Source organism: Poecile atricapillus, chromosome 1, assembly GCF_030490865.1.
Source record: "Poecile atricapillus isolate bPoeAtr1 chromosome 1, bPoeAtr1.hap1, whole genome shotgun sequence".
Lineage (NCBI taxonomy): Eukaryota > Metazoa > Chordata > Aves > Passeriformes > Paridae > Poecile > Poecile atricapillus.
The window spans coordinates 95,026,475-95,047,270 of NC_081249.1; the positions used below are offsets into that span (position 1 = coordinate 95,026,475).

General features: G+C 43.8%; 2 protein-coding genes across 4 annotated transcripts; one reads left to right on the plus strand and one right to left on the minus strand.

Moving 5' to 3' along the window:
* Positions 1 to 1,094: 1,094 nt before the first annotated feature.
* On the minus strand, positions 1,095 to 8,226 carry TIPRL (TOR signaling pathway regulator). Of its 2 annotated transcripts, none has more exons than XM_058858899.1 (7): positions 7,993 to 8,226; positions 5,386 to 5,565; positions 4,464 to 4,563; positions 3,230 to 3,361; positions 2,721 to 2,816; positions 1,955 to 2,017; positions 1,095 to 1,267 (listed from the first exon to the last, which is right to left on the minus strand). In XM_058858899.1, the coding sequence occupies exons 1-7, from the start codon at positions 8,091 to 8,093 to the stop codon at positions 1,118 to 1,120; spliced, it is 822 nt and encodes a 273-aa protein (XP_058714882.1). In that variant the 5' UTR covers positions 8,094 to 8,226; the 3' UTR covers positions 1,095 to 1,117. The 2 variants fall into 2 exon arrangements, with proteins under 2 accessions (XP_058714882.1, XP_058714892.1); XM_058858909.1 differs by lacking the exon at positions 1,095 to 1,267 and adding an exon at positions 1,314 to 1,682.
* A 1,999-nt stretch (positions 8,227 to 10,225) lies between these two features.
* On the plus strand, positions 10,226 to 20,620 carry GPR161 (G protein-coupled receptor 161). Of its 2 annotated transcripts, none has more exons than XM_058829321.1 (8): positions 10,226 to 10,339; positions 10,991 to 11,080; positions 11,947 to 12,036; positions 12,130 to 12,541; positions 12,890 to 13,614; positions 15,139 to 15,243; positions 16,499 to 16,618; positions 17,910 to 20,620. In XM_058829321.1, the coding sequence occupies exons 2-8, from the start codon at positions 11,047 to 11,049 to the stop codon at positions 18,155 to 18,157; spliced, it is 1,734 nt and encodes a 577-aa protein (XP_058685304.1). In that variant the 5' UTR covers positions 10,226 to 10,339; positions 10,991 to 11,046; the 3' UTR covers positions 18,158 to 20,620. The 2 variants fall into 2 exon arrangements, with proteins under 2 accessions (XP_058685304.1, XP_058685305.1); XM_058829322.1 differs by having other exon boundaries at positions 12,157 to 12,541.
* Positions 20,621 to 20,796: the final 176 nt, after the last annotated feature.

The following is a 20,796-nucleotide window of genomic DNA, read 5'->3' on the forward strand; positions in this document are numbered from 1 at the left end:
GGATTTCCAAAAGCAATACAAGTATTTCAGTTTCATCTACAGAGTGTTGAAACCATGGCTATACAAGTGATCACACTTCTATCAATATTAGAAGAATATTAAAATAAACCAAATTATGTATCTGGAATACATATTAGCATCCTTCTAATGCCACTCCTGTTTTGAACTGCAAATACCAGCATCCTTTAGGGATCAGATTTCCCCAGCCTTAAGCCCTACTGTAGTTTTGCAATTTGGCAGTCAGGGCAGTAGAACCATCACATGTGGGCACGTCCAGGAGAAGGCCAGTGCAGGACAATGCCTTTCCAGCATCATACATGACTGGAGCAGCACAGGGACCCCAAGCCAGAGTCCCAGAACTGCACAGAGAGTCCCAAAACTTCCCAGAGAACTCCAGCTGACATCAGATTAAATTAGCATTGATAAAGAGACTTACCAGAGTCTCTCTGTTAACCTCCAGCTCTCCTCCTGCTCTGGAGTTAATGCCTCACATACAATTTTATCTTTATATGGTGTCAAACAAATGTCTTTTTTTTCCCTACACCTACACCTATCCTCAAATGAAATGAATATTTTTAGGTGAGACTCTGGATCAGAAACTACAAGAAGTAACTTTGTTGGTTATCAGTAGGGGAGCCAAGCAAAATGGGTCGTTTAAGACTGACAGATCAAAATAAATGCAGAGGATTTTTTTTTTTTTTTACTGTGGATTATTTCTCAACAAAAATAAAATCATGCCAGTTTTACAACTCTGGTAGTTTCTTAGAATCTGAAGCAGCACTAACAAAATCTTCATAGAAGTATTAGCAGATGGGGGCCCAGACAATACTCCTGCCTGCTTGGTGAACTAAACAGAACCCAGACTCCCAACAGTCATTTCTCCATTGCTGTTGAAAACTGTAACTCACCACCAGTCTATCATCAACTCCAGACACAGGTTAAAAAAACAAAATCCAAACAAAAAACACCATTAGCAAAACCTGCTTGAAATGTTTTCTCCTAAAGGCTACAGAAAAATTAGCCAAATTCTTCATTCCACTAGTAGTGAAATGCCCCCCATGACAACAATTGTGATCACATTATCTCCAGTCTACTTCAAGTCCTTATGAAGTAACATTTATTTAGACTTAGCACATGTGGTTTCCAGTGATGTTTCTGGTTTGGGCTCCAGCTTCTCTGGGAATTCTAGTTTTTCACAGATTGTCTCCTTTATGGGTAGATACTGAGAGATCTCGTTAGGTTCCGTGAACAGGGAAGGTGGAACGTTCTAAAAAGTAAAACATTTACATGAAACAAGTGAAAGAAAAAAGGGGATAAGAAAATGTATTCAAACCCCAAACTTTCATAGACAATTAATTTATAATTTACTGCATGTAAACACCACTAGAGACAAACTTTTTAGAGGCAAGGGAAAAATAAGGGAGAAGGAAAGGTACAAGAAATGGAAGGTCAGGCATTTGTCATGAATAAAAATCAACAGCTGCAACTCCAAATGTGCCACAAATTATTCTGAGCCATTACTAGAGTTTTAAGGTGACCTATTAACCTCAAACATTTGAGAAAAACTGAAAGAGTCTATTACCAAACAGACCTTAACCCTTAATACTGCTTGCAAGCACACAACCAGCCATGAAATTTAACATCATGGGATGTGGAGTACCTGATTTTGCAGCTGAACAGTTCTATGAAAAAATAAAATAATAAAAACATTTTATTAACTCGACAGCAGAAAAAGTGACCTAATCCCATACCTTATCTTGCGATCTCAGCATTTACAAAATGCAAATCTGCTCTAAAATCATCAGAACAAAAGCTGCATAAGCAGACAGAATTTTCCTGTGTGTTAATTCCAAATGGTACAAAGAAGGACTTAGAGACACAGTATTTTCTATGCTGACCATAAAACAAAAAGGCAGACAGAAGGAAAAGAAACAAAGTTTTAAAAATGCAATACCTTTAAACTTGATATTTTGCTTTCCCTGGATGTGTATTCTCGCAACATGTAGGTCTTGTCAGCCTAATGGAAAAAAGCAAACATCTGGTATCAGTAGAAACTAATCACTTCAAATATACTGAATTTAGTAAACAATGGAATTTGGTTGACCACAACCAAATTGACTAGGTTCACCTAGAAGAAATGTACATTCCAAATCACAAAGTCAGATGATAACAATGTGTTTTTTTCCAAAAACCACCTGTGTGCATGCTTCAAAAAAAATCCTATAACTGAATATGCTTGTTAATTTTTACTCAGCTAGAACTCCTACACGTCTACACAGAATTACCAAACTACAAATCTTAACATACTCTATTATTTATGAGATACCAGAACTCAATGTACTGTGGAGAGTCATTTGCAAGTTACACTTGCAGTCTAATTCTATTAGGTAAGGCAAAAATAATGTACTTGGAGACGACAGTTGGAGATAAGACATTGAACTCTTTACTGTTGCCTATTTTTCCTCTTTTACTTCCTTCTCTAATTTGTGTTGTCAAATGTATTTAAATGATTACATCACATGGGGGGTAGCCTACTGTGCTCACACACCATGGCATCCAGCACTCAGTTGCTAGCTCAGCACCACCCCAATAATAAAATACACTCAAGAAGTTTTTATGCCCCCCAAACATGAGTATTAAACTAAAGAAATATCACCATGTCACTGGAAGTAAAATGGCAAGGGAACCTCTGTAAAAAAAGATGGAAAGTAAGGGTTTACCTCATGATGAAGCCTTGTATCATTCATCCTGATGAGTACCCCATCCACTCGCAAAAAGAACCTCAGCAGCACAAAAAAGCTGGAAGGCATAACTCTCTGCAAAAATAAATGGCCCATTCAGCACCTTACAAAGGCTTCCTTTCAGCACCTACTTGCCTGCATCAGGTATTCACAATGGAAGACAATATGAGAAGTTTTCAAAAATGAAGTCAAAATTTGGGCTGTTGACTTGCTACAGCTATGGCTGGCCAGCGGGACAGACAGGGTCTCAGAGGACTACTAGGCAAGATGCAGGAGGGAAAAGATTGTCCCCTGGAGCAAATGACAGATGACAAAGGTTTCAAGACAACACCATTTCCAGTAAGATTCTATTTCTAAGAGCAAGGATGAAGAACTTTGTGCTTTAAAGCTTAAATCCCAGAAGGAACAACGTGCAAAAAGCAGCTGTGTTTTGCATTAATCAGCCAACTGAGTCCCCAAGTATTTTTTATACACCTCCCAATACTTACTACTTTCACACTCAAACTTGATACTCCATGATCATGAAGTTCATCTTCAAACAGGAGTACCTCTTCAAAAAACATAATTTGTTCCCTGGCTTTCAATTTCTCTGTATTTATGTGTTCTGTTGTAGGAACAACCTAGAGAAAAAGATTAACAACAGTTAGCATATTAATTTGTTGCCAAACTACATGAAGCTTGTCCTGATATTTTGAATTCCACAGATTTAAAAAGGAAAAGACTTCTAACGCACTAAGCTTAAGACACCCCAAATTTCTAAGAGAAAAAGTAAAAATCAAAGTTTCCAAGAGTTTCTTCTTGGAAATAACATCAAGCAAAAGCAAAATCTAAGAGTGGAAAATTCTGAATAAACTTCTCTCTGGATACAGGCTCAGTAGGGTTTCAGCTGCAAACAATTCTGCTCACTTTCTTTCAAAACATTTGAAGATATCTTGTGTTTAACATATGTATGAGAAGTTGAGGTTTATAAACAGATTTCCGTGCATTTAGCACCCCTAGCCCACTACACACCTTGAAAAGGATTCTAGTAAAGCCTTTCCATGGAAATCAAGTACCTGTATGTTTTCCTTCTCATGGTCTCCACAGACACTTCTGGTGTCTAAAGACTATGGACCAACATTGTTTATTTCTAAGTTCCACTTTTGATTCCAGCACAACTCAAATGATCTCTAACTAAAGCCATGCTAGTGAACTAATACAGATTATCTGCTTAGTAGCAAGCAACCTGTATGCAGCAAACAGAAGCTGGGAACTTCAGTCTTATTTTCACAAAAATAAAGACATGGGAGTGCCTGTGAGTTTAAATAGGAGGAGTTACTGAGTTACTGTTGCAGAAAAACTCCAGGCCATTGAAAGCAGCCAGAAATCAGACAAACATGCAAGCAGCAGAGCATGAAGGCATTACAGAATGACACAGCTGATAGTTCTGCTGTATCTCTGGGGCTCCAGAGCGACCCCCAGCAAGAGCTGAAGCCTTCCATGTGCTTTAATCTTAAAATGCTTAAAGACACCACACACCTCCGTTATTAAAATAAGCCATTATTTGGTTAGGATAAAATCATGACCTGAGAGACATGAGAAGCCCAAATTACACTTTGAAATCAGAAATTACGAAGCACAAAAGATTTTACAGAAGCCTACTGAAAGGTAAATGACAGCTTTAAAAAAAGAGTTTGACTGAAGCAAGATGCAGTCAGCAATTACCAAGAAGAAAATTATTACCTTTAATGTTGCAGTATCTCCCAGCAAAGTTCCTTTGTAATCTGTTGTGTAAGTCCAGTCATATGGCTTGACAACTTCCTTACTGTGCTCAGTCTCACTCCTCAACAGTGAAAGAGAAAACAGCTTTGTAGTAATTGCTTTGTAGTAATTCTCAAAGAATTATAACCTCACATAAGACTGCATTAGAATTCCCACACTGCTCCTGAAGAAAAACAGCAGCATTGTCTGAGCTACAATCACAATGTCAAGACTTAATAATGGTTTCACATCTGTTTCATAATAACTTTGAAAACAATTGAGAATTCTCAATCTATTTCAGTTCTATGACTCGAAATAAAGATTTTCATGCAATATTGCTGAAAAATTTTTATTTCAAGATCAATTTTTCTTTAAGTATGCAGAAAGTGATCTCTTGACAACACACAGCAATCAATAACACTGCAATTTAGCTTAATTTTCCTGACAACTTTGCTTTCTTTCTGTGCTTTATTTCCAGGTGCCCTACAACTAATCCAATTTGGAAAATACTAAGCATCATAATTAGTTCTCATGCATGGTAATTGTTCTGCTTTATTCCCAAGGCTAAGATTTTGAACATGTACACTTTGCAACACCAGACAACAGTCTTGTAATGCTCCAGGCCCTATGAGTTTGAATAAACAGAAACAGCATTAAGTCATGTTAAACTTTAAGTTTACTTTAAGAAAGCCATGACACAGCTGAAAAATACAACTGACCCAATTTAACAGAAAAGATGATAACAGCAAAGAAAAGCCAAGTAAATTCTGTGACCACGTGCTTTATCTAGGCTAGAACCAAATGCAACATGGTCCTCCAGAGTTCAGTTTGTTCCTTTAACCACTGTATGACAGTTTCATGTGTAACACACCAGTACTTGCCCACTGGTGATAAAATACTGTACCTGCTCTCTTGCCATTCTTCTGCACAAGCGACTTTGATCATACCTTGACAATTATTGACACATTTTAAAGCATCTGTAGCATTGAACTCAATTCCAAAACCATGGTCATGCTGTATTCTTAGGACATTGTCTCCAAACATCATCTCTGGCAGGGAAGGCATGTGCAATTCCTCAGCCAACCTGCCGAGAAAAACAAGAAGCATCAGTCAGCTACAGCTCAGTGAAAGCAGTCCTTGTTTTGGAATACGGATTCTTTAGACCATGATAACTTAGAAGAGACATCATCAGTATGTTCTGCAAGACTTTGTTGTTTTCCCAGGTTAATCATTTCACCTAAAATGCAGAGTCATTGATCTAAAGTGGCTTTTCCACGAAAAAAGTATTCCTAAAACATTCCTCCACCATCAGGCTCAGACAAAATTCTCACACATGAGGAATCAAGAGTATCTGAGAAGCACGTAGAAGCAATTTTCTGCCTATGCTAGGAAATCCCTGGATGGCCTATGGACCAACTTAAGTAGGTGCTCAAAGAAACTTTTAGGAATAAGGACTCATCATGAGCAAGTTGGAATTCACTGCACAATGGTCCATAACTCCAAATTTAGAAGCCTACAAAAAAGATGCTTAAGACACCCCTGGCAGAGTATGTAAAAAGTGCAGAACATACTAATGTGCTCTACTATATTTTCAAGCTGGTGGAAGACATGTACTGGTACACTGCCTAAACTTTTCTTTATCTCCCTACCTACCTGACTTACCAAGATCAAAAAGGAATACGTGACATTTAGAGAGAAGAAAGCTTTAGAAAACACACTCATTTGAGTGAGGGGAGGGAGAAGAGTGTCCTAATCATAACGTTCACATTGATAACAAGGCATTCCTGAACAAAAGTGGTTATTTCTGTAACCCTGAATACAAAAGAAGTGTTAACCTAACTAAAATAAAAATAGCAAATTCACAGACCTGGAGAACAAGAGCCTATGTTTTTTCCCAGAGAAGGCAGAATAACATTATGAACTTTTCCATTTCATCAAGTGTAGAGACCCCTGACCTGCAAAAACCAACCCCTGCATAGAAAAGAGTTCTTGGCTATAACAATTTAATCCTTCACCTTTCCACACAGGTTGCTGAGAAATTTTTGTAATATATATTTGCCAGAAATAAAATTCCTAATTTTACTAATAATGTTCCCCAAGCAATAAAAAAGACAAAATGGGTCACTGTGACCTTGTTGCATCTTGTACAGTTGGCCTCAGCCCATCGATCCAGCCTGTCCAGATCCCCCTGCTGAGCCTTCCCACCCTCCAGCAAATCAGCACTTCCACCTGACTTGGGGTCATCTGTGCACTTACTGAGGGTGCACTCAATCACCTTGTCCAGATCATCAATAAAGATATTGAACAAAATTGGCCCCAATACTGAGCCCTGGAGAACACCACAGTTGATGGGCCACCTGCAGGATGTCATTCCATTCACCATCACTCTTTCAGCTCAGCCATCCAGACAGCTTTACCCAGCAAACAGTGCACCCATCCCAGCCATGAGCAGCCAGTTCCTCCCAGAGAATGCCTCATTACCCTCAGAAAAGCTAAAGGCAAGATAAATGAAAGTACATTTAATAAGACTAATGAGATTCCCATGTATACTGCAATTTGTTCCAGAAAATGAAACTGAGAAATATCTGCCAAATCCATCTGCCACTAAGGTCAGTTATGGCACAGCCAAACTCTTCAGCTCCACATTAGCAAATCTGACCTAAGTACTTGATGCTGATACATGAATATTTCCTCTAATGATCTCACTGGATTGGAAATTCCTACAAGAAGAGAGCAAATGATAAATTTTTAATGTAAACCACTACCTTAAAATATCTATTACCAAGACATGGTATGAGAAATTAAAAATATCCTTTTTCAAAAGTAATTAAGAAAATCAGGCTTCTAATTAGCGAGTTTGAGTTCACAGAGATCCAAAACCATTATAATCGTACAATGACAGAATGGTTTGAGTTGGAAGAAACCTTAAAGGTCAAGTCCCAGCCCCTCTGCCATAGGCAAGGACACCTCTGCTGGACCAGGTTGCCCAAAGCTCCATCCAACCTGGCCTTGAACATCTCCAGAGATGGAGAATTTGCAACTTCTCTGGGCAAGCCGTTTCAGAGTCACCACTCTCACAGTCAGGAATTTCTCTCCTAGGGTCCAATCTAAATCTCCTCTCAGCTCGAATCCATTCCCCCTTGTCCTTGTACTACATGCTCTTGTAAAAAGTCCCTCCTCGTCTTTCTTGTAGGCTGCCTTCTGCAATCATTAAAACAAAATTTTGGAAATTACCTGTAACTCAAATAGCCCGTTTCTCCAGCCGGAGAATCAAGCTTGAAGAGAAGAACAACCCCGGTCTCTCGCCTAACCGGGCCCAACAGCGTCTCCCCCGCCCTGAGCACGCTCCGTGTTTCTTTCGCAAGGCCACCCCACACCCCCAGCCCCTCGCTGTGAGGGCCGAAGCCGCAGCCCGGCGGTGGCTCCCTGAGCAGCGGGGACACAGTGCTGTGCCGTGCCGTGCCGTGCTGTGCTGTGCCCCCCTGCGCCCCCTGTCCGGAGCCCGCCCCACCTCTCGGCCTGCGCCGACTTCATGATGTGCGTCCGGGCGGCGCTCAGCTTCCACGGCCCAAAGGTGAAGTCGCGCCGGCTGCTCTGGAACACAGGGTGCATGGCGGCCTCCTCTCCGCCGAGCAGAAGGGAGGAGGCGGCGGAAGGGGCGGCGGCGGAGGCGGCGGAGCCCCTCTCTTCCCCTCTCCTCCCGCACAGCCCTCACGGCAGCGGCGGCTCCGGAACCACCGCCCCGTGGCGCTTCCGCTTCCAGGGCCGCGCGCGGCGCGGAGCCCGGCGGCGGAATCCTGGGATGCATCAGGAAGAGCAGGGCGAGGGAAGGGATCCTGCGCCTTTAGTGAGCCCACATCTGCAGTGTTCTGTCCAGGACAGGAGAGACACGGAGCTCCTGGGGCGAGTCCAGCGGAGGGCAGGGAAAATGATTGAGTGACTGGGGCATCTCCATGAGGTGGAAGGGCTGAGAGAGCTGGGCATGTTCAGCCTCGGGAAGAGGTGGCTAAGAGGGGCCTTCATCAATGTGAACACGTATCTAAAGAGGGAATTCCAAGAGTATGGGTCCGGGCTCTTCTCGGCGGTGCCTTGGGACAAGAGGCAATGGGGCAGAAACTGATGCACAGAAGTTCCACCTGAACATGAGGAAGAAACTCTTTACTATGCAGGTGACTGAGCACTGGGATAGGTTGTCCAGAAAGGTTGTGATCTCTCCACCACTGGAGATATTCCAGACCTGTCTAGACACAAGCCTGTGCCATGTGCTATGGGATGACCCTGCTTGAGCAGGGAGGTTGGACCAGATGACCCATCGTGGCCCCTTCCAGCCTACCCAGTCTGTGATTCTGTCAGGTGATAGGGGGGGGCAGGTGGGTGAGGGGTGGGGAGCCACCGTGGGGAGAGTGGGCTCTCTAATCTCCTCTGCCCAGGATCAAGAGTCAGCAAGCTCACCCAAGGCCCTGTTCCAGCAAAGCTGAGCTGCAGACCAGCGGAGAATGTCTGTGTGCCCCACAAGTGCTTGTGCCTCCAGCCACTTCCCCATGGGTACCTCACCGAGAGCAGTGGGACAGCTGGGTAGGAGCAGTTTTGGGGAGCTCTGAAGCCTCTGGTGGCCCTGGACCGTCTCCATGGCCACACTCACAGTTGCAGCAGGCATTAGCTGGTTCCATCACACAAGTGCTCTGTACTTAGATGGTACACACACATCTGTGCACTCGGAATCACATCTGGGCAAGGTTAGAAAGGGGTCACAATGGATCATCTGGTCCAACTTCACTGTTCAAGCAGGGTCAACCCAGAGCACACGGCACAGGATTGTGTCTAGACAGGTCTGGAATATCTCCAGTGAGGGAGACTCCATAATCTCTCTGGTTGTGAATAGTCACAGTCTATAGCACAGGAATAGCACAGGAAATAAATTCTTCCTCAAATTCAGATGGAACTTCTGTGCATCAGTTTTTGCTCAATATGGAATCTCTTGTGCTGGTTCAATGTTTTTGAATACTGTCCAAAGATGGTCTTTCTAAAATGTTGAAGTGCAATGGCATGGTAAGCTTTTAGAAGTCCTGTAAAAAGCTATCAGTAGAACTGGTTGAAAATGATACATCAGCTTAGTATTCCAGCACTGATGGGTGGGTGCTTGTCTTGCTTTAATGCATCATCATCGAAAGGGCAGACTAACTCTCTATGGACTTCCCCTAGCACAGGGGCAAGACACAGTCCAGCTCCTGCTGTTGGAGCATTGGAGTGAACTGAGGCAGCACCCATAGGAAACTGATGTCCACAGCATTAAAAACTCCATAGAGCCATCAAAACATAGCACAGCTCGCATCAGGGCAGTCACCCTCTGCCCTCAAGGGCGTTGCCAGGGAAAAGCAGGAACTAGGGATGCACAAGCACGGCATTTAATTATTGTTCACCCTTTATACTGTGCCCTTTATACCGACACCTATATCCTATGTCTTGCTTCAAATGTGTGTGCGGGAAAGACTCTTCCCCAAATCTTCTTTGTGTTACTTTTAATAGTGTTTCGGGGTCTAGGAAGTCTAGCACTTAGGCTCTACGACTGCCCAGCACTACTAGCTGGGACAAATGGCTTTACCTCATCCATGTAAAGTACTTCTCCCCGCCTTTTTAACTGAGCTCCCGAAAAGTGCGCGGACCGCCCCGGGGCGGCGGCGGAGAACATGGCGGGCGGGGAGGGGGCGCGGCGGGCTGAGGCGGCGGGGCGGGACGGCGGGAGGGGCAGGCCCGGGGCCGGGGCCGTGCCCATGCCCATGGCGGGGGAGGCTCGGGCCACGGCGGCTGAGGGGCGTCCCGGGCGTCCCAGACAGGAAAGTCTCCGGCGGTGGCGGGCGGTGAGTGCGGAGCCGGGGAGGGGCCAGAGGCGGCGGGATTCGCTCGCCGCCGGCGGGTGCGGGGGAGGCGATGGATGCCCGGGGCAGAGGACCCTGTTCCAGCCCTTTGTTCGCTGCCGGAGGGAGCGCGGGGGCAAAATGGCGAAACCCCCCTTCCCCATAGTATTTCTAACTCGGTTCCACCCGCTGTGTGTGTCCGGGAAGCACTGCCCGCGGCCGGGATGGGATGGGGATGGGATGGGATGGGATGGGATGGGATGGGATGGGATGGGATGGGATGGGATGGGATGGGATGGGATGGGATGGGATGGGATGGGATGCTGTCCCCGCCCCGGGCAGCCCTGCCCCGGGAGGGCCACCTCTGCCAGAGGCCGCTTTCCCCGCAGGGTGCAGCAGGGCCGTGAGGGGACCGGGAGCGCCAGGTGCCCCGGGCATCGCTATCGCGGGGAGCGGCCGCGGGGGAAGCCGCCTTCGCAAAACCCGCTCCGGCCAAAAAGTGTTGGAAAGGCAGACAGAGGTTGTGCAGGCGTGCTGAGAGAGAAAGAAACGAGGGGAAGTGTTTTTGCACACATCCTCAGTCAGAGGCTAGGGAAGAGCTAAGTTATGTTTTTACAAAGCATGGCCCAGTAATGTCTTTAATTATGTTCTTAGGAAAGTACAGATAAAAATGGAAAAAAGGCGTCTTTCCAGACTGACAATGCTGCCTAATGCCACAGCAGCCATGCAGATGGAAGCATTTCTGTGAGTACTCCCGGCTGTCTGAGACCTATGACCCATCCTGGCACAGTTGCAGAATTAGCTGAGATAACTTTCCTGAGTCCCTTACTTCCCAGAAAAGCTAAAATCAACTTTATATTCATTGGTGGACTCTTCTACTTTTTCTGGTCTGCATATTTGCGTTTGTTTGTTTGTGTTCATTATGCTGTCCTGCAGATGGCTGGAGGACTGAATGAAGTAGGTAGTGAATGTCATTTGGAGGCAGCAGGGGAAAGAGGAATTGTTCAGGAATTGGAAGAAAAAAGAAGGTTTCACAAAATGAGGCTGTGAATCAGTGGGATGGATGCTAACACTGAGAAGTCAAGGATTAGAGGTTCTCAAGCATTTCTGTAGCTTGGACCTCATCTTAATGCGAGGAAGTGTCTTTCAAACCTCCTGTACAGAAAGCAAATTCTCCAATTCTTTGGTGTTGGCAGGAAAATACAATCAGGGCTGTAGCTAAGGTGATTATGAACATGGAGAAATGATGTTGGGAGAGTATGTACAGTGGTCCCTGAGTCTTTGAATGTTACTTAGCAACTGCTAAGGAAGAGTCAGCAGGGTATGACAAGCCAGGCATCCAGAGACCACCAGTAAATGCTGTATAGGCAGAATATAAGGTAACTATCAGTATAGGCAATTTTTTTTTAAAATTACTTTCTTTAAAGTAAGACAAACAAAGACTGATAGTGACATTCTTGCTTCTTCACAACCTAGATAAAGGGCCTTTATCTAGGTTGTGGTAAGTAGGACTTAGAAACAAGTAAGATCTGTAAAAATTTTAAGGTAAAATATGCCTATTTTATTTCTTATTTTCCCCCCTCCACCTCTTCTTGTCTTCCCTGTTCTAGGCTTGGTGTTGTCCTCTTTGGTCTGCCCACAGGCAATTTACTGCCCCTTCGCTTGCCCATCTAAAATATGCAGTTTCCTGCATACCACAGGTAAATTTTAACAAAGGCAAAAGGGCCTCCAGTCATTGGAAAGAGTTTGGAGAACACTTGCCTGAATGTTTCTGAGCGTTGTTCTGCTTCTAGCTGCTCAGCATGTCTTGGCTGCCCCAGGTCTGCACACTCTGACCATGACCAGCAATTCCTCCCTCAGCAATGGGAAAGGCCTGAGGAACCTGACCACGGAGGAAGATGGGGCAGTCAGAGTCACCGAGTCCATTGCTATAATTGTCATTGCCATCTTCATCTGTTTGGGCAACTTGGTGATTGTTGTCACTCTGTATCGCAAGTCGTACCTTCTCACCTTGAGCAACAAGTTCGTGTTCAGCCTGACCCTCTCCAACTTTCTACTCTCCGTGCTGGTGCTGCCTTTTGTTGTCACCAGCTCCATTAGGCGAGAATGGATCTTCGGGGTTGTTTGGTGCAATTTCTCTGCCCTGCTCTACATGCTGATCAGCTCAGCCAGCATGCTCACTCTGGGACTCATAGCTATAGACAGGTAAGCTGCTCTTATTTTGTAACAATTGTAACAAATTGTCTGCTCCTCTCATAGAGTAACTCACTGCCTGTTCACTGAGTTGAGAAGCACTGCAGGGGGTAACATGGTGTACTGCTGGAATGTCATTTTTACTTCAGCCCCTCCTGAAATTTTGATGTGGAGCAAGAGAAAGTGATGTCATCAGTAATGGAAAATGCAGACATTGATCTAGAGTTTTTTAAAGCAGGTTTCTGAGCCTGTTTGAAGAAAAAAGAACTAGATATTAGCATCATTATCATTAAATAGTGTTCTTTTCTTTCTTGTATGTTTTTTATGCTCCTGTGGACTACTTCTTTTCTTCCCCTGCAGGTACTACGCTGTGCTGTACCCGATGGTTTATCCGATGAAGATAACGGGCAACAGAGCAGTGGTAGCTCTTGTGTACGTGTGGCTGCATTCCCTTATTGGCTGCCTCCCTCCCCTTTTTGGCTGGTCCTCCTTGGAGTTTGACCAATTCAAGTGGATGTGTGTGGCAGCCTGGCACAAGGAGGCTGCCTACACGGCCTTTTGGCAGATCTGGTGCGCGCTGCTGCCGTTCGTGGTCATGATGATCTGCTATGGATTCATATTCCGTGTGGCGAGGATTAAGGCCCGCAAAATCCACTGTGGGAGTGTGGTCATTGTGGAGGAGGACTCACAGAGGAACGGGAGGAAGAACTCCAGCACCTCCACGTCCTCCTCTGGCAGCCGAAGAAATGCTTTCCAAGGGGTTGTTTACTCCGCCAACCAGTGCAAAGCTTTCATAACCATCTTGGTTGTCATCGGAGCTTTCGTCATTACGTGGGGACCTTACATGGTGGTAATAACATCAGAGGCACTTTGGGGTAAAAACAGTATTTCCCCTGCTTTGGAGACATTGGCTACATGGCTGTCCTTTTCCAGTGCCATTTGCCATCCATTAATTTATGGGCTATGGAACAAGACAGTGCGCAGGGAACTCCTGGGGATGTGCTTTGGGGATCGGTATTACCGCAAGTCCTTTGTTCAGCGGCACAGGACATCGAGGCTCTTCAGCATTTCCAATAGGATCACAGGTAAGATGTGGCTGCAAAAGACACTTCCATAATACCACCAAGAGCAAGGCTTCCTGTCTGCCTGTGTTTGGCACATTTGGCACGTTTCAGGGCTCTGTAAAGAGAGTTGGATGTTTCTGGAATTTTCAGCAGTCTTTCATCACTCAGGTTATAGACATTTGAAAGGAGACTTCTCTTTTTTTATAGTTAACATCTTTCTCCTACTATAGTAAAACCTCAGGCAGAGGAGACATAGTGATGAGGTTAATAAAAATAATTTATTTTCTTCTTTCTCAAGCATTTCCTTTTGTGTGCCTTCCATTTTGTGTTGCCCAGATTTGAGCTCTACCAGCAGTACTTTTTACTGCACTTTTTCTTTGATTAATGGCCTCATGCTACAACTCTCTAAAATCCACTAAGGTTCCGCTGGCGTAACTGTTTCTGCAAGTTCAGCTTTTATGCTTAATGGCTGGGAAGAAAAGGTCATAAACAAAGTAAAACTATGGTGTAAAACCATCGAGCTATTTGGTGTGTCCCCAAGTTGGAGACTGAGACCTCCAGTTTCTCAGTTTGGTGGTTTCTTGTTTTTTTCTTTTTTAAAGTAGCAATGCAATGACATTCAGATTTTTAATAAGTTCCCTGGTCATGGTACAGAAGCTTCCAAATATAGAACATCTTCAAGGGATATTTCATGCAGAGGCAAGAACTGAAATTATTTAATTGGGAAGGATGATCTAAAATGCAGAGGGAAGATGAGAGCAGCAAGGCGTCCATTATCTTTTCTGCAACCTGAACACTGGGAGAGATGTCATGTAAATTAAAGAGTTAAGGAGCTGTAGCCACATTACAAGCTCCAGGAGCTTTGGCAAGTCTGTATCCAGAAAATGCTGTGGATTAATACATTGGAAACTGAGGGAAAAGACAGGAAATTTCTTTCTTTTTCCAAGTGATAAAGTTGAAGCTGTCAGTTTCAACTGACATCAGATGTCTTAGCTGGAGGCTGATAGGGAAGTGAAAAAGACCCCCAACAAATTCACAACAGAATCTCAAGGTAGGATCCAAAGCAGTACCTTTTGTAAAAATCTCACAGATCTCCTCCCTTCTTGTTTTGGAGATTTGAAAGAAGTTGGGCATCTCTGTGCCCCAACCTTGCTCCTAAGCTTCTTCCCAACACCAATGGCCCGTCACAGCTGCTGGTGGCTACCAGCTTATTTTCTGTCTGGAAGATGCCTGGCAAATCTCCCCATCCATGTGAGAGCATACGCTTGGTGCTCAGCCTGTCTGGCTGATAAAACACATGGACTTGCAACAAGAGTGGGAGGGAGATGGTGCAGAGAAAAAGGAGACTTGCCTTTCCAAACCTGAGAGCTGCTCACTGGATTTCTAAGATGGGAAGTCCAGAAGGCATGCTCTCTGCTTCAGCAAGGTCAGTTTTATATGCAGAATAATAAATAAGGCAGTACAGTGGGTATTACTGGAAGAGGTTTTTACCATTGCAAACTCCTTAACCATTCACTGTGTAACAAAAATAAAACTTTTTTGCAGATTTGGGACTATCTCCTCACCTTACTGCCCTCATGGCAGGTGGGAGGCCACTGGGAAACAGCAGCAGCACAGGAGACACGGGTTTCAGCTGCTCACAGGATTCAGGTAACCGCAAGTCTCTTGCTCCCTACTTGGGCAGAAGTTTGCAGTTGGCAGCAGTCTCGTGGACAGTCAGTATTTACACCCACAGATGTCTCCTGGTAGACTAATGACATGAAACATCTGTTCCAGCTGTTCCAACAAAACTGCTGCAGTTGCTTTTTTCCTCCTTTGCGCTCAATAGCTGTACTTGCAAAATGCTGCTTACAGAATGGTGACCCTCCCTTGGTAATGTGTCCTAGGAACAAGGCTCACTGATTTTGTGCCCTTCTCCTTGAGTTTCTATTGTTCTTTGGAGACTTTCTCTGGATCCACAAGGAACGGAGCAACAGAGTGCTGTGAAGAATGTGCTTCTCTGTTTCCTATTTTGTAAGAGACCTTGTTCATCCTGCAGTATAAACATACACACTTAGGATGGTTTCAGCTTATGATTTCATTGCTACTCAAGATCTCTCAATTAAAGATGGTTTGGAAAAGGGAAAAAGTGTTCTGATGGTAATTTTCTATCCCGATCTGTTGTTAGATTTTTCTGGCAGCTAACTCAGCTACCAGTCCTTAACTGCAGTAGTTATTTTAGAGAGTATTTCTGCTCTAGAGACACCAGAGGGTGATCTTTTAAAAGTTGCTTGGTGTAAGGGGTTTGTTTCCTACTTCTGTAAAGGAAGCCTGTGGAGCTGGCATTTATTTTTGGTAGTTGTTTTGTGCTGGTAGTTTTCTGCCTGTTGTGGATATCCTACAGTTGTATGTGATAAAGGAGAGCAGCCTGCTGGTAAACCTGACTCAGTTAAGAGGATGTGGTGTTTCCATCTTGTGACAGCAGTTTCAACCAGTGAACAAAACTAAGCCATAACAAAATGCTGTTAGAAGTGCCACTGCTGGTTAAGGAGGGAGCACAGTCCATAGCCTGGCAATGGATATACAGTGATCCACTGTGAAATGCTGTTTCACTTCAGATGCTTTTACTGTGAGTTACTAAAGAGCAGAAGGAAGCCTTAGTCCCTTTTCCCCGTCCTTGCTGCATGTAGTACGTGATCCTGGGGCCTGTGATGGCCAGTCTCTAATGAGAAGACTTTCCAATCCTTCCAGTGAAAACCGACCTCATTCTTTTCCTGTGTAGTGTTTTAATTTGAGGTGAAATTTACTTACAAAAGCTGGGTTTAGACGTCTTTTGAAGGAACTGCTGAAAATAGGCTGAAAACTTTTTGTCACGATACTGTATCCCAGTGCTACTGTTTTATTTGGGGGCTCTTGTTCTTTTCAGGAACAGATACAATGCTTCTTGAAGATTATAGCTCAGATGGCCCTCATGCCCCACACTGCATCTGTCCCCCTCGAAGGAGGAGTTCAGTGACATTTGAAGATGAGGTGGAACAAATTAAAGGTGAGTGTAGGGGCAAGTATGAAACTGCTCAGAGTCAGCAATATTGATTGTGCATGAAGCCTCCCAGGACCTTGAGAATTGTCTTGAAAAGTATCTGACCACTGTTTGTCTTGACAGACCCGATCAATCATGCAGGTACAACAGAAAGCAAAATCAGGTCTTTATTCCAGATCTCAACCAGCAGCAGGCAAGGACAAAAGTTAGAAGCTGGGATTCCCTGCATATATGTAAATTAAATTGCACAGCAGTATCCTCTCTGCAATTCCACTCATCTTGGTGGCTGTTACATTCTATTTTGTGTTTCTTAGGGAATATATTTTCCTGTCCTTGTATTTTGATTGCATTATCCCTGTGTTTCTCATTTGCTGTCTTTTCTCAACTTTGTCACTTACAGACTTGAAATTCCTCCATTTACAGACTTCAATGATCTGAATATCATTTTATTCTGATTAATTTACTTTTTTTTTACTTAAATTCTATTTTGCTTTACTGGGTGTGTTCCTCAGCAGATGGACCACGTGCAGTTTTTCAGTCAACTTGCTTGTTGATTCTGGACTAGCAGAACATTGCTGTCATCATCTGTAAAATGTCAGAACATTAATTTATGCTGAGTTACAATAATGTCAATAGAAGGCTTGATAATAACAACTGAATTTTCTAAACAATACATGATTATGGATAGGATGAAAATGAGCAGGATGCCTTTAAGAATCAAGTAATAAAACCTGAAATAATGAGAAAACTCTTTCTATGGAATTTTTTAAACACCTTGGAAAAATTCCCTTTTGTCCTCTTCCCAGCATGAGATGAATATTTCCTTGTACAAACACATTAGCATACATTTCCCACTATCTTTCTGAGTGATTATGTAGGAGCACACATTTAATTTCTTGTGAAAGAGGGAAGTCTCAGTGCACAGGTCCCCACAGGTTTAGCAATTCTTCCTGGTGAGTCTCAGGATTTTCAGCACCCTGAAGCTTTAAATTATTTCAGAAGCCTCACTGAAGAGTCACATTTAGGATGAACTCTTGTATTGCTCAACATGTTGGTGAGTAGAGAGGTGTACAGATGCTACAAAAACAGCTGCAGCAACACAGATTATGCCAGGTCACTCTGAAGATTTGTGCTCATAGAATGGTGTAGGAAGCCTGAGTATTGTTGATAAATGTGTACTAATTTTGCAGAGGGCATGATCATGCCTTTACAACAGGACCTGTATTAATTTTCAAGCCTTTGCACAGTCATGCTTACCAACTGTTACCTTTTTTTTTTCTATTTTTCTTTTTTTCAGAAGCTGCAAAGAATTCTGTTCTTCATGTAAAAGCTGAAGTCCATAAATCTCTGGACAGTTATGCAGCCAGCCTGGCCCGAGCTATAGAAGCTGATGTGAAACTCAGCCTGTTTGGGGAAGATGCTTTACCAGGAGCCCTGTTCCCCTTGTGGACTCCTGCAGGAAGCAGTGGGAACGCCCGGCGTGGTGCCAGGCCCCATGCCAGCCAAAGACTGAAGTTGCAGAGCATCGATGAAGGGAACGTTTGACACGAGCACTGGAGTAGGAAAACAGAATGAAACCACTAAGCAGGGCCTACTGCAACTGGTAGTGTTTCACCAGAACCAAGACACCTTGTTGAGATGTTTCCAGTGTTTTTTCAACACCTGGAAATAGCTGGATTCTGGTACTTACATCAGCATTTTGCAGTAGTGCTTGTTTACTGGTTAGGGTGCTACTGACTCTTCTGCCACATCACTATCACACAGCGCATAGGAATGCAGGGCTTGGTTTCATTGACCAGATGGTTAGTCAGTTGAATCTTGGGTCCATTATTGGCCAAAGCTAATACAGGAACAAAACAGAAAAGGTATGTGCAGTGTTTAATTCATTGTTACATCCACCTGGTTCTGACCACCAGGATAATCGGTTGACACTTGATAGCTAGAGTGCTTTGATAGGAGCTTGTGCATTGGATGGTACATAAAGCCTTACTGCCTCAGGCTCCTGGCTGAGGAACTTCAGTAAGGGCAAAACCTGAACTTTTAAGAGAGCTCATGCAGATTGTAGGTACTTACCTTTGCTGGGGGATATTTCAGTCTGTTCAGCCATCAGAATGCCAGATCTGACATTGGACTGCGCTTTGCTTCAGCGGCATGGGACACCAGCTCCTCTCGATGTAATGAATGGGAGTAAACGTGCTGGGAACAGCACAGAGATGAGATTTGAGGAAATTATTAGTGCAGAATTCTTAGTTTCTCTGAGAACTTCAGCTCATGTCCCTGGTTTTGCTGTTATTTAAAGGGCACTCTGTGGCTGTGCTAAGCTTGACAGAATATAAATATTACCACTTCATATTCAGGATTCATCTTCTAGAGAGAAGAATGTTAGCTGGGGGTTTTTTTAATCATGAGGGAATGTATTTAAGCTGTAGTTACCTCAGTGCTTCTATTTCTTGGAGTATTAATTCATTAATCTCAAAAATAAGAACATTTGGCACTTATATTGCACTTTGCATGTTCTTAAGCACTGTACAGACATTACCTTGTTAGGCCTTTGTGAGAGGGTTGATCAGCCCTGCTTGCCAGAGAAGGGGAACTCAGCACAGCCAAGCTGCTGGCCGTGAAACAAGATGCAAAGGTGGCAAGTTTTGTAAGGAAAAGAGGAATGAGAATATAACCAGCTTGAGGAACGTTTCTGTGCCTTCCTGGGCTACCCCTTCCTTACTTTGGGGGGATTAAAGCCCTGCCTTACTGTGTATTTCAAAGAGAGGGAGACATAAGTGAGCAGGATAATTCCTTGAGAAAATGGGTGTCAGTAGCAAATGGACTTAAGGACCAAGAATTTGCATTTGTTTACGCTGTGTCTGCTCCCCTCTGCCTCTACCTTTCCCAGAAGTGCTTTGTATGAGGTTTTGCTGCAGCCTGGAAATCAGGAGCAGGATGTTTCCATATGGGTAAAAACAGGGTATACGCTCATTAAGTTTTGTCTCTCTGTGACTTTATTCAGAGGCACAGAAACAAGATGTTGTGAGGCAGAAAGGCAGAACCTTGGTCCAGTACTGTATTTAGACATCCTATTTGTCTGTGTTCCCGACTCAGAGATGTATTTCAGCACAAGCTTATGTCCATCTCTGGACAAAGCAACTTGACTTTCTGAACTAGCCTGAATCTCATTGTGTTCCCATGTAAAATATAACTGCATGCTTAAAATTCAGTACATGGTTTGCTGATTTAAGAACAGGCTGTTAGAGCAAGAACACTTAAGCTTCAGTAAGATGGCTCTTAGCATAATGCAGGAATAAATCAATTAATAATAGTGAGGTTCTAACTCCTGCATTTTTTACTTTTAATGTGTTAGAGAAATTGCACCTGTGGGCACTCGTTAGTAAAAAAAAAGAACCAAAAATCCCAGTATTTGCCGGGAAACGCCCTGCAGCGAGGTCATTATTGCCGCCATTAACATTACAATCACAGTCTCCCTAGTACTCAGTACTCCTTAAGCTGTACACTTGCCTGGAAGGATTTTGTCTGCATCCCTTTTACTCCGCACTCCTGCTTGAAACAAGTTGAGCAGAGTCGTAGCTGAATGTCGGAAGGGCACACACGAGTATGAATGCACTGTGGAGGAGTAGGTGCCGGCCCAAAACGCTCTGCGTGTAGGAGAAAAAATTCCAAGGCACGTGTGGAAGCACTAAATCGATAGTATTGTGTAAAAAGCACGTTTTTCACACAGGTACTGAGACAAATGCAGCCTTCAGGCAGGTCAGGGGTGTTGCAAGAGTTTACACCATGGCTGAATTCGGCTGCCAGTGTTAATGTCACTAATCTCTTATTTACTGTAAATGTTGTTGATATTTTTGTACACACGTTATAACCCTTCCATAACTGTTGTTACCGGAGTGGTTCTCTCACTTGAGTTGTCATTAACAAAAGCAGTAATTGAGAAATGCACACGTTTTGTAAAACTGTATTTCCCATCTTAAATACAGAAGAGAAAAAGAAACCAACTTATTTCCAGTTCCTGATGGTCTGTGGTGGTTGTTTGTATTGTTATTTCAGCTTACATTTATCTTTAAGTATTTTTCTTTCAAAAGTTTGTCGGGCCGGCAGGAATAGCCGGTCAGGTGCGGCGGGTGGAGCCGTTTCCAGGACAGGGAGGTGTCCCGGGTGGAGCGCGGCTCCCTCGG

What these genes read in the sequence shown, in the direction of transcription:
- TIPRL (XM_058858899.1), bottom strand. Translation starts at nt 8,093, where the DNA reads ATGCACCCTGTGTTCCAGAGCAGCCGGCGCGACTTCACCTTTGGGCCG. An exon ending in GAAGAATGGCAAGAGAGCAG is followed by an intron (nt 4,564 to 5,385) that starts GTACAGTATTTT and finishes TTCACTGTTGAG; the next exon opens with GAGTGAGACTGAGCACAGTA. An exon ending in GCAAAATATCAAGTTTAAAG is followed by an intron (nt 1,268 to 1,954) that starts GTATTGCATTTT and finishes TTTACTTTTTAG; the next exon opens with AACGTTCCACCTTCCCTGTT.
- GPR161 (XM_058829321.1), top strand. Translation starts at nt 11,047, where the DNA reads ATGCCACAGCAGCCATGCAGATGGAAGCATTTCT. An exon ending in CAGTTTCCTGCATACCACAG is followed by an intron (nt 12,037 to 12,129) that starts GTAAATTTTAAC and finishes TTCTGCTTCTAG; the next exon opens with CTGCTCAGCATGTCTTGGCT. An exon ending in TGAGGTGGAACAAATTAAAG is followed by an intron (nt 16,619 to 17,909) that starts GTGAGTGTAGGG and finishes TCTTTTTTTCAG; the next exon opens with AAGCTGCAAAGAATTCTGTT.